A 12,779-nucleotide genomic window follows, 5' to 3' on the forward strand; every position below is an offset into this window, starting at 1 on the left:
CAATTCAAGATTAGAATTATATTGGTTATTTTGGTATGGTAGTTGCCTATTAAATAACGAAATAAAAAAATATATAATATTAATATATGGGTTGACGAAGGTCCATCCAATCCTTCCGCGATCTTCACATCGCTCATGGTGGAAGGCATTTGGAAAGGCCTATATCCAACAGTGGTTAGGTACGGACTGAAATGATGATAATGTTGATTTATATATTAAAATGTAGATTTTTTTTGTGAATTAGTTTTAATAAATTAATAAATAAAAAAGCAGGCTAATCACAATTATAAACGTGAAAGTTTGAGTATGGCTGGATGGATGGATGTTTGTTACTATTTCAAGCAAAAACTACTCAATTTTGATGAAACAATACAGTAATATAGCTTATCAGAATAACAAATATACCATGATTTAAAAAGATTTGCAAATTGGGCGAACTGTAATATATGACCAGTCAGTGTGATGCAGTTGCAGTTGCATGAGTAGCTGACCCTGAGTACAAAATAAATTTATTTATTTATTTATATACACAACTATATTACAGACTGACAATAATTTACATATTCATATACATAAGTATGCAAGAAAACAAAATAATACATGGATTTATTGATTGAAACACAAATTATAAAATAAAATTTATTTATCAATCAAAGTTCCCCGTACTCTCTTCTCCATTTGCTGAGTAGGAGTTTCTGCTTGCCGTTTATTCATCCCCTTTCTCTCCAACTGTTTCTCTATGATCCTTGCATTATTTGCATAGCTGTCGGCTACCTCTCTCGCTTCTATCTCATCTTCTTCTTCATCTATAGTTGACACAGTTACAGAACTGAATTTACCCATATTCTTTGTGTGTTTCGTAACCATGATCTTCTTGGGCTGCGTCAGAGCGACTTGTTTATAAATATCAGTGACTCCTCCCTCTCCGACCGACTGGACTAGTGCGTCTTTCATAATAAACACAATATTATTGTCCTGTACATGTTTGTAATATAACGGCACAGCGCATTTCTTACATTTCATTCTATATTGGCGCTCTATACCCTTTTCCCGTTTCAAGTATACAGTTTCATCGGGATCTGAAGTGATTTTGTGCGCGTGTTTGGATCCGTCGATAACTCTGGCTCCGTCTGTGGGTCTTAAAGGTAAGCGGTCGATGGTGCAGTCCAAAATGAGAGTCATTTGTCCACATATGCAGTAAAATATGTGCAATGGCTTCGTTTCATTATACTCCTCTTGATCTTTCGTATCCGAACATACGATACTCCGCGAAACTACCTTAGGCATCTTGAAGTGTTTTGAATATTAAAACAGGTGTATTATAGAATTTTATTTATAATCTGGAGAATCTAACGCAAAATTATAAAGTTACTTCTCTACAGAAACTAAATAGAGATACTCGTTCTAAACTTGTCTTAATATACACTTATTATTATCTTTACAAAAGATACTACGATTGATCACGATGTTATTTGATTTCTTTATTTCATATATTTTTCAATATAAATATTAAAACATATGATTAAAGAATTTCAGCACAATTTGTAACACATTAAACAATATGTCAAACTGTGAATGTCAAATGTCAATCTGACTTTAATTTGCACCATTAATTTGTTGTTCTATGTATTTTAAGGGAAATAGAACTTTAAAATGTCATTTATTAGGATAAAGATATATATGTTCGAAATATAATTTTTCGCTAACTGAAAGAAATTATTTAATTTACATTCGTAATGAAATTGTTTAATAATTGTTAGTTAATTGTACCCATTGCATTTTGTCTATGGTCCTTGAATTTTGTTGTTGGTAATGGTAACATTTGCTGTCAACTTCACTCCGTAACGAACGATTGTCTTTTATTCCAAAGAATTTTGCACATGTTCATCGATTTCTGTGGAATTTAGGGAAAGTATAAAGAAATCTACAATAAAATGGGTGGTATAGCGAGCAGGTATCGTGTCTCTAACTCAGGGCTCACAAGCACCGATATACAAAACATAGAAAATGAGAACAAACGTGAAAATCCAGGGACATTGGATGAACTACATAAAAAGACCAAAGGTGAGATTATATTCATTATTCCGTGTACAGAGAACAATTAAATTTACGAAATCGGCTTCTCGACAGTCGATCGAAGTGTTTTTTATATATATTCATTCAGAAATCGCCAGCAAATGAACATTTATATATATGAAAAGTTTGGTTAACTCGTGATGTAATATTTTCAATTTTAATATATCAATCGCTTTCTGGCAACAATATTACAGGACTAAACTTGAAAAAAGTTTTATTGGCCGTTATGTTTTTAGGATTATATTTTATATAATTAACAATATGCTGTCGCCGAAAATCACATGTCCCCCGCGATATCTCTATTTGTTTTGAGATAAGCCATACTGAACCTAATTTAGCGCACTCGTTCTCTGCATTCTCAGAGAGTACTTTATATATGTAGCTATATGATAAATCCTTGGAGAAGGTCATAGGCTATCATTTATGTGAGGAATATCCCATAAATTCTTGTACTGTATATTATATGTTACTTTTTGTATATAAATTTAAACTGAGACGACAATAACAATGATGATTTCCCAGAATACTGAATATATTTAAATTAATTTCAAAACTAACAAATTATGTGTAAGATATTTTTATTTGTTTATTTATACTTTTATATATTACTACAATTACATATTATTATTTACTAGCTACTCCCCCCCGGCTTCTCATGGGTGTACATGTATTACATATATAAACATTCCTCTAGAATCATTCTATCTAATAAAAGTAAACCGATTCAAAATCTGTTGCATAGTTTTAAAGATTTAAGCATACATAGACTGATGGACAGTTAGTAACAGTGACCTTGTTTTATACTATGTAACGAAGCGAATACTTATGTTAGTTATAAATAAGAAAAAATATATTTTTTTCTTGTCATATGCCACCAGGTGTAAGCCCCATCCATCCTCTACGAACCTTGTCTCTCCAAGCCAGTGTCCTAGCAATCTTTTGCTACACTAGTCTTTATCATCTTTTTTTAATTTCGTTTTTCTCTTTTGCTTTTTGTAATATTTATGCATTGTTAATATATAATATAATAATTCAACTTTTGAAAATAGCATTAAAGTATATTTATTTATACATAATATATTTATTGAGTTTTGTGACTTTTCTATTTTATTTTTAATACATAAACATACAATTAAATCATCATGACTTATTACCTTTGCAGAAGTAATGCCAGTCAACTTTGAAGGAGGCAAACTGATGTTTAACAAGGGCATCTCAAATCATTTTCAGGTATTTTTTTATATTTGTTTCTATGTATATATGGTTTAGAACCCCACTTTATTTCCGTTGGTTGCAGATTCAATTCCTCGCACAGAAAAAACATTTGTATTCTTAAGTACGATTATTTGTATCAGTCTGGATGTTACCTATGTATAATATGTGTGTATTTATGAAAAAAATACATATCTAAGTATTTATAGCAGTTATCTAGTACCCATAACATAAGCATCAGCCAACTTAATTTAGATCTAAATGTTCTGCTAGCTTTAGTTGACTCTAGATGGGGCTGTGTGAATTGTCCTTAGATATTTTTTGTAAAAAAAAAGTCCTTTATACTGTGAATACTTTCTATCTTTAAATAAAGAACTTGACAAATGATTCCAGATGTCACACACACTCACAATGAGTTCAGCACAAAATGGCTACAAACTAGGAGCAACATACATTGGCACAAAGCAGATATCTCCTACGGAAGCGTTCCCTGTGCTGCTTGGAGATGTAGATCCTTCTGGGAATGTCAATTTCAACATTATACATCAACTAACCAATGAAATTAGAGTTAAGGGTGCTGCACAGGTTGGTTTTATACTTACTTTCATATTTTATCTCTATCATGACTATGTCCCTCATTGGACACTGCAAATTGAATAAATACATGGCAAAATTAAGCATAAACTTAATAACAATCTGCAGATTTTGCCAAGCCGATGCTACATCTTATGTGTTTGTAGCCCACTCATGGATAAATGAAATATCTTCTTAGGAAAGTATACACTGTGTCCTGAGGAGATAAAAATCATTGCTCCTAAGAATACCCTTGAATTCTTCTTCCTGACGGTTCTAGGTAGTGAACTTTAAATAAGGGTGAGCACAAGAGATTTATGCAGGTTGTAGTGTTACAGGTCTTAGCACCTGACAAGAGCCCAAAACTCTCAATAAAAAATATACTATTTGTTAAAATTTTACCTATTACCTTTTTTTTTATTATATTTTTTTGTTGCATAATTTTCACTCCAGTGTATCTGTGAGTGTATGAAGCCTCACAATGTAAGGCGTGTGTAGTATTTGCTATTCATAATACATAGATTAGTACAAAAACAAAAAAATATAACTATTCAAAAAAAGTGATTAATGAAAATATGACTATTCAAAAGTGATTAAATTAAGTTTATATTTAAAATAAATGATTTTCTATTCTATTCCATACTATTTCTATTTTCAGATTCAAGAGTGCAAACTGACCACCACTCAGGGCACAGTAGAGTACAAGGGCTCTGATTACACGGCAGCTGTCACGGTAGCTAAACCTGACCTCAGTGACAAGTCAGCTGTCATTGTTGGACATTATTTACAGGTAATACGGGTAAAAATAAGAACAGAGAAGTAGAAATACTTCTATGTTCTGTGGATAATGTATTTATGTATTTTGATATGTCATTCATATGTGTGGTAACGATCCCATAATTATATTTTGGTGACATTTTTACCAAGGAACTGTAAGCGTTGTCAGTGTGGGTTTCTTTATATATATTATAGAACCTTTCCGATAGTTGCGGGTTCGATTCGTCGCACTGTACAAACATTTATATTATAAAACACCCAGACTGATACAAACAATAACACTCATGTATTATTGTGTTTATAGGTCTTGTATGTATGTATTTATAAAAAAAAATATTTTAGTATTTCTGTCCGTTATATAGTACAACAACTAACAATAACACTAGCTCTGCTTTACTTGTGACTACAGATGGTGCTGTGTGAATAGTTTAATATCTAAAACAAATAATAATAATTTAAATAACAACATCAGATTACCACCATATTTCATGCAATGAACAATTATAATATTATATGTATATATAAATACTAGCTGACCCGCGCAACTTCGTCTGCGCTTCATTTCCCCACCTTTTGCAATATTTTTCATTGCAGCTCCGCTCCTATTGGTCGTAGCGTAATGTTATATAGCTTAAAGCCTCCCTCGAGAAACGGACTAACCAACACAAAAAGATTTTTTCCATTCGAACCAGTATTTCCTGAGATTAGCGCGTTCAAACAAACAAACTCTTAAGCTTTATAATATTAGTATAGATATAGATTATATTTAAACTAGCTTTTGCCCGCGGCTTCGCTCGCGTTAATTTATCCCCTTAGGGGTGGAATTTATCAAAATCCTTTCTTACGCCACGCTACGTCATAGTAACTTTATGCATGCAAAGTCTCAGCCCGAGCGGTTTATAATTGACAAAGTTTCATACAAACTTTCATCCCCTATTTTATCCCTTTGGAGGTAGAATTAATCAAAATCCTTTCTTAGCGGATGCCTACGTCATAACATCTACCTGCATGCCAAATTTCAGTCCTATCCGTTCAGTGGTTCGGGCTGTGCGTTGATAGATCACTGTGTCAGTCACTTTTGAGTTATATATATTTAAATTTAATGTTTTTTCCTTACAGTCGGTGACAAAGCGACTAGCTTTAGGCGCTGAACTGGTGTACCAGTCGGGCACAAGGGTGATGGGTGGTGAGATTGCCATCGCTTCTGCCGCTGGCAGGTACACCATGGATGGTGAGTAAATTATTTCAATTTGGTATACAGCAACCATATTATACACATCCCATGTGTGTATATATGTATTTTCAGGTACAGCTGAAATACTAAGTCATAATTTGTAAATCGCGGTAATTTTTAAGAGTGAAACGAAACGTTAAACAATATATTGTTCTTGTTTAGACTCGGAGGTGTCTGCGACGGTGGGCGCGGCAGGTTTCCACTTATGTTACTTCAAGCAAGCCAGTGAACAATTACAGGTATTGTATGCTGCACAGTCATCCACATCTTAGGTCTAAAACTAGTTAACAAGAAGGGGTGTGGATATCGATTCTAAGCCGATAAACGATTTTAACCGAGCTGTTATAAATGCATTTTTCGTTATTAACGGTTAATTAACAGCATTTTATGCTTGGTACTTTCAGTAGAGCCCAAAAAGGATTGACCAACAAAAGACAAATTAACTTTATAAAGGCTCGACTAAAAATTCCAAAAACGTGCCAGTCTTAATTATACTTGATTATTTTAATGGACATATATGAAATATATTATAAAATCCCAAAGAAAGTAAGTGTTTCATTGTCCAGACTATCTAGTCTTAAAAAAAGATAATTTAATGACAGATTTGTCTCTTTTTCGTTGTCGAAGTTGGATAACTAACCGTTAATAACGGCATTTTATAAGTAGCTAACCAGAAATTTGGTTAAATAGCTGTCGTTATTTTATAATAGGTTTTTTAACAACTATAGTTCCTAAATAAAGATTGATTTGCAGGCAGTTAATAAATTTTAGAATATTTTCAATACAAAATTAAATTACATATGTTAAATGAGATATTACCTTTATTATCGTATTATATATCATACAAAGATGAAAGTCCTACACTTTATGTAAATGTTTATTGTATTAAAAATTATAAATCAATTTTAATTTCAGATCGTAGCAGAAATTGACACTTCGTTTAGAGGGATGGAGTCTGTGGGCACAATCGGTTATCAAGTTAACATACCAAAGGCTGATCTTATGTTTAGAGGTATGTTGATATATGTAAAGTATATACATATATAAAATATAACTATTAAAAATTAATCTATACATATAAATAAAATTAGACTGTCTGTTTGTAATATTGAAATAACCGTTATTTACTACATGCATATGAATATAAATACGGTATATACACCAAAATAACATTTTTTATCATTTTTGTCTGTCTGTCTGACTGTTTGTTCCATTTAATCTCTGAAATGGCTGGACCGATTTAGACGGGACTTTTATTGGCAGCTAGCTGATGTAATAAGGACTAACTTAAGTTACTTTTATATTAGAAAGATTCTGTTTTGTTAAATTCCATGTGGGCGAAGTCGCGGGTACAGCTAGTACTAACTAACATTATTAACCTAAAACTAAAAAACCTTAAAAAATAATATGTGTATAATAACTAAATTATGTTATTAAAAAAGTCCCTTTAGGCAAGGTACCGAAGATAATGGTTGCATTTCCCCTTTGAATGGCTATACTAATTCTTTGTCCGCCAGTAGCTGCCAGCTCTTCAGTCTCCTGTGATATCGACTAACCTTTTTGCTATTTCCTTTCCTATCAATTAAGACACATTTTATAACTGTTACAAAAATGTTATAAAAATCAATTAGATCACTCATTCATAACAACCGATCTTTCAAGATATCTTCCACTGATCACTGTCAGCCGTTATATATGAACTTGCTCTCCTTTTATACATATATCTTTGTGTAAAAGAATAAATGAATAATCACCTTGTTCTTATTCCTCTTCAGGGATGGTAGATTCCAACTGGAACATTGGTGCAGTCCTCGAGAAGAAACTCCAACCTCTGCCATTCACCTTCGCTCTGTCAGGCATGGCGAATCAGGCGAAACAGCAGTTTAAATTCGGTTGTGGACTCATTATATGTTAATATAATGTTTATGGAGTCGCTGGTACCGTGATTGTGGACTGCAGCTCTAATTTACTAATCCGGTTGAGTAGCAAATAGTGATACTATATGATATGGGTATGTTAAGTTTTGTTGTAATATTCCACTTCAATACAATATATACTCACCAGGGATGTTAATCAAATTCAAATTCAAAATATCTTTATTCATGTAGGTCTATTCCAGACTTATGATATGTCAAATCTACCGTCAGTTCGGAATGATTTCGAGATGAGAAGAACTGACAAAAAACTCAGCTCGTATTCTTTTCAAATAAATGTTATACATGTTTACAATAATACAGATTCATTTTTTGGATTTGGGAGAACAGAGTGACCACAAGTTAGATGTTATGGATATGAAACTTCGGATACGGATAGGTTTTGGATATAGGAATGATTATTATACCGGATACGGATACAGATGCGGATATGAAATTATTTCGGACTATCCGTTAGTTTCGGATAATTTCGGTTACAGGTATAAGTTTTTTAAGGAATTCCAAAAAGTAAAATACAAATAGTTGATAAATAGGTTTTATTTATGTGTCAACATTTGGTAGGAATTCCAATCAGTCTCAATTAGGCTCCGCCTGATCCGAAAGTTTTTATTTATATGTCAGCATTTTGTAGGAATTACAATCAGTATCAATTAGGCTCCGCCCCTATACGATACTATTCTAAAACTTATTTCGGATTCGGTTACGGTTACGAATATTTTTTATATCGGATATCTGATAGTTTCGGTTACGCTTACGGAGCTCCCTAACATCCCTGGTATTCACCAATGGAGAGGGATCGCGTGGAACACCAGCTGACTAGTAATTTACTATGTCAGAGACTAGCAATGGGACCTGTAGGCCCCATTACTAACAATCCTAACCCCTTTTTGTAACAATGAAGTAACCCTTAGATTAATCCCAATTAACACTGGGTTCGAAATTACGACGGTCTAAGCCGAGATTCGAACCCCCTAGCTGTCCCTCAGGATAAAGTCGTATCCGTCGGGCAGTTGGTCTTCAGCCGCTATAAGTCCTAGTTTGGAGTGCCATCTGAACTCGCATGCTTAAGCCGCTCCGTAAGTCGTACTGCGGATTTGAAATGCCATCTACACTCGCACCTATCGTTCGGTGAAGCTGTAAAGGCCAACTGCAGCCGACAGCATTAGAATAGTTATTAAAAGAAGCCATTGGCATATATAGCATGTTTGAATTGGATGGGGATCAATCGCAGGTCACATAGAGGCAAACCCTAGGGATATCAGCATAGGCTAAGCCCTATTTTTCATTAACATCACACGTAATAGATTTTATAATATTATATATAAATATTTTTTTTAACATTAGTTAAATTTCATGTTATATTTTGTATACTATTTGCTACTGGCCTGCCGTAGAAGTAAAACCTTAGTAGTCTACTATAGAAAAATCAATTGACAGAAGTGGTGTGTGTTTCGGATGTATGAGTGAGGTGGATTTAAACCAAATGAACAAATAAACACTATTTTAATTATTCTTAACAGTTATTTACAATTTTATAGGTATAAAATTTTTGCTGTATGTTGCAATGTTGTTTTTAGTTTAGTCCGATAAAAAGCAGTGTCGTTTAGTCCCAAACAAAACAGAGCTTGTATTATGGGTTCTATAAAATTTATATATATTTAATAAATTAGATAAATATTTAGAGTAATAAACACAGACTTGTATATTGTGAATCAAGCTATTATATCATACAGGATAAAGGAAGTAATAATATCACAGGACAATTCACACAGCGCCATCTAGTCCCAAACTAAGCAGAGCTTGTGTTATGGGTACTAGATAACTGATAGATTTTTTTAGAGATAATTTATACCTTAAATGTTTATGATGTAATCCTATCATAGACAACTGGTAGATAGACTTTTTTAGAGATATCTTAAACCTTCAATTTTGATATAATCCTATCAGATTTTCATAGTCGATAAAATAAGCTTTATAAATGCACCCAAACAATCTAAAACACAAATCACTTCAAACTAAACGAATGTAGACAATTCGAATAATTATCACAAAAGCCTGTGTGCACTTGAGCTCGAGGTATGTTTGTTTTCTATAAAAAAATATGTTTGTTACGAATATTGCTTCTGACCAGTGTAGCATTTATGTTGTGACGTCACTCTAGAGTTAATCTGTACCAAATCATAATATTTTTTCATATAACCTCTCATCTGCGAAGCAGCCAATTATTGTACTCGGGCACTATAGCCCCATCTGTGAGAAGTCCTGTAATTGGTTTTTTTTTTTGTTTTATTTATCCGTAATGGAAAGGCAAAGAGTCTAAGCCCATACAGCCGTCCTGTAATTGGTCTCACAGATTGGGCGTTAATGTCGTTTTGACAGCTGACAGTTAAAAAAATTGGTCTGTTACAGACTCTTATGATATGTCAAATCTACTGTCAATTCTGAGTGTTTGAGTAAGTAAGAACTGATAAGAAACTCGGCTCTTATTCTTTTGAAATGAGTTTGTACATGTTTAGAAAATTAATATTTAAATCAAATTAGAAAGAATGTGACTACCAGTATATGCTATTGCATTTTTGTTAATTTAATCAATAGCTAACTCGAACTCTCTTATAAAACGGACTTATTCTATTTGTACATATATCTAAAAGAAAATCTGAAAAAGAAGGTTATTTTCATGTGTAAGATCTTTTCTTTCTTATTCCTAATATGTGGTAGTGATTTCATTACCCTATATGTGCACGGAATTTTTTACCACTATGCCTACGGTCCAGTTCGGATAACCACTTCTGCTGTGACGTACTGGCAAGAAAATATAAGCTAGAAACACAATTAACGCAATATTTAACCCTTCGAACATTTTGACACAGATCTGTGCGCTGGGCCGCGCAAACCGCCTCTTGACTTTCGGTCGCTGCGACAGACGATCGAAAGGTTAAGACAGAACCCGCGACTCTTCCATCTTGGTTGTAACTAATTCAGAGTAGCTCAGAATGGCCGATAATTTAAACTAATATTAACAACGATAACAATAATTAACTCTGGACAGTTAACACAGCGCCATCTAGTCCTGCGGTAAGCAGAGCTTGTGTTACAAGTTCTAGACGACTGATATAAATACTTAGATATTTTTTATTTTGTAAATACATACATAATATACATAGAAAACGCCCAGAAAAACATACAAATAATCATACTCAAATATTTGCACCGTGCGAGGAATCGAACCCGCGACCATTGCAAGTAAAGCGATGTGCTAAACCGCTAGACCACCGTCTGCTGTCGGCAATCACAACTATACTGTATCTTCAATAACAAAACAAAGAAATATTAAAGTTAGCGCCAATTCTTTCTATAATGTTTTGAAGGTTATGAGGTATATAATAAAATATTATATTAATATGTATAAACATTGTGTTGAATGTTATACTGAGTTGTCTAAACGTTGCTGGGTTTAGATATTGTATTTTTATTTTGTTTTATTATTTATAATGTGAATTTTCAACTAATATATGCATTATATTGTAGACACGCATTATGTACACAAAGCAAATCGAACTTTAAATCAAATGTTATTAAGTGGAATTTTGAATGTGTCCCGTTATTAGCCATTCTAAACCCCACGTACTATATCAAAACTACGTGTAGGCAAAGCAAATCGGACTGCAAAGTTATTCAGTAAAATTTTGAGTGTGTCCAATACGTTAATATAGGTCGTTCTAAACGCCTTGTACTATTTGGAGACAAAGCAAATTGGACTTAAGTGAACATGTTATTGAGTAGAATTTTCATCTCCATCAAAACTGTCTGGCACTTCATGTAGGCTTAATGTATAATGGAGAGGTAACGATATACGCTGATTAGGTACCAGTAAAGGGTAATAGAACGAGGATGAGTGAGTCCAATTAGATTATGCTTGCATTATTAACTATAATATGAACAAAGCGTGCCAACGACGCCTTTCGACTGGCGCGTTTTCAAAAACGGCTCGTAATCAAACGGTAACTGTCCGCTCGTGTCGTCCGACTGTTACCGGGAATGTGTGGCCAGAATTAATCATGGTAAAACACTAGGAAATACCCGATGGTTTATATATGAAATAGGGGTAAACCTGACTGTACTTTGCTAGAAATATGTCATTTATGCATATTACCTACTCTGTCTGTGTGAACGGAGATTAGGTTAGTCCGTATATTTGAATTTTAATAGCATTTTTTTTATTTAATTGCAATATCGTATATGTATATATATAAAATCATATAAGTTGCAATTAAAATTTTAAAAAAATGTATATATATATTAAGACCTGTCCGCACGCGCTTATATAGTTATATTAGTCCATTTTTATTTGAATTTTAATTGCAATTTTTTTTTTAATTGGCCTGATTTGCTTTAATGTAATGCGTGTCTAATAATTGAATGCCGTTTGCTCAACACCAGCTCTAGAGTGACTGAAGTGAGCGTTGTAACGCCATATATAGCGTTATTGTACGGTGTATATAATGTATGGTGTACTGTACATAAAGCTTATTGTTGATATGTTTATTTTAATAGAGTTATGTTAATAAATCATTATGTAGTTTTATTTGTATAGTTTTTTTTATCGAGTGAACAACCCCAAAAAATAAAGGAGCGAAAGATAGACTTGTACAGATTCAGCTGTGTTACCGTCAACGGCAACCGTTCACCAGCTGATAAGTACGTATAAGTGAAAGAAGAAATTAAGCATTTTGTATCGTCGCTGCTGATTAACATGTGTTTCTTCACCCATTTGTGTCGCCAAGAAGCTTGCTAAAGCTGTTTTGTTAAGTTGAGATAAGGTAGTGAATTTACAGGATAAAAGTCTAAGTAGACATGATAAGGATCATGTCAACTTAGTTCTCTGGAATGACAACAAATGTGTGTTTTTAGTGTGCTTATTATTCCAGATACATGAAAAGGAAATATATTTATCAGGATGAATAAAAACAACA

At 33.2% G+C, this 12,779-nt stretch overlaps 2 protein-coding genes across 2 annotated transcripts; one reads left to right on the forward strand and one right to left on the reverse strand.

Annotated features, from left to right (window-relative positions):
• Window positions 1-625: 625 nt before the first annotated feature.
• LOC131843139 (STING ER exit protein) lies at window positions 626-1,562 on the reverse strand. Its single transcript, XM_059191742.1, has one exon. The coding sequence runs from the start codon at window positions 1,285-1,287 to the stop codon at window positions 640-642; it is 648 nt and encodes a 215-aa protein (XP_059047725.1). The 5' UTR covers window positions 1,288-1,562; the 3' UTR covers window positions 626-639.
• A 288-nt stretch (window positions 1,563-1,850) lies between these two features.
• On the forward strand, window positions 1,851-8,333 carry LOC131843120 (mitochondrial import receptor subunit TOM40 homolog 1). The gene is made up of 8 exons (XM_059191723.1): window positions 1,851-2,064; window positions 3,239-3,306; window positions 3,682-3,873; window positions 4,520-4,651; window positions 5,758-5,869; window positions 6,035-6,111; window positions 6,788-6,884; window positions 7,648-8,333. The coding sequence occupies exons 1-8, from the start codon at window positions 1,935-1,937 to the stop codon at window positions 7,785-7,787; spliced, it is 948 nt and encodes a 315-aa protein (XP_059047706.1). The 5' UTR covers window positions 1,851-1,934; the 3' UTR covers window positions 7,788-8,333.
• The last annotated feature ends 4,446 nt before the right edge of the window (window positions 8,334-12,779 follow it).

The sequence above is a fragment of the Achroia grisella genome, unplaced genomic scaffold, assembly GCF_030625045.1.
Source record: "Achroia grisella isolate CSIRO2021 unplaced genomic scaffold, CSIRO_AGI_Agris_v1 utg2786, whole genome shotgun sequence".
Lineage (NCBI taxonomy): Eukaryota > Metazoa > Arthropoda > Insecta > Lepidoptera > Pyralidae > Achroia > Achroia grisella.

What these genes read in the sequence shown, in the direction of transcription:
- LOC131843120 (XM_059191723.1), top strand. Translation starts at nt 1,935, where the DNA reads ATGGGTGGTATAGCGAGCAGGTATCGTGTCTCTAACTCAGGGCTCACA. An exon ending in ACTACATAAAAAGACCAAAG is followed by an intron (nt 2,065 to 3,238) that starts GTGAGATTATAT and finishes TTACCTTTGCAG; the next exon opens with AAGTAATGCCAGTCAACTTT. An exon ending in AAGCCAGTGAACAATTACAG is followed by an intron (nt 6,112 to 6,787) that starts GTATTGTATGCT and finishes TTTTAATTTCAG; the next exon opens with ATCGTAGCAGAAATTGACAC.
- LOC131843139 (XM_059191742.1), bottom strand. Translation starts at nt 1,287, where the DNA reads ATGCCTAAGGTAGTTTCGCGGAGTATCGTATGTTCGGATACGAAAGAT.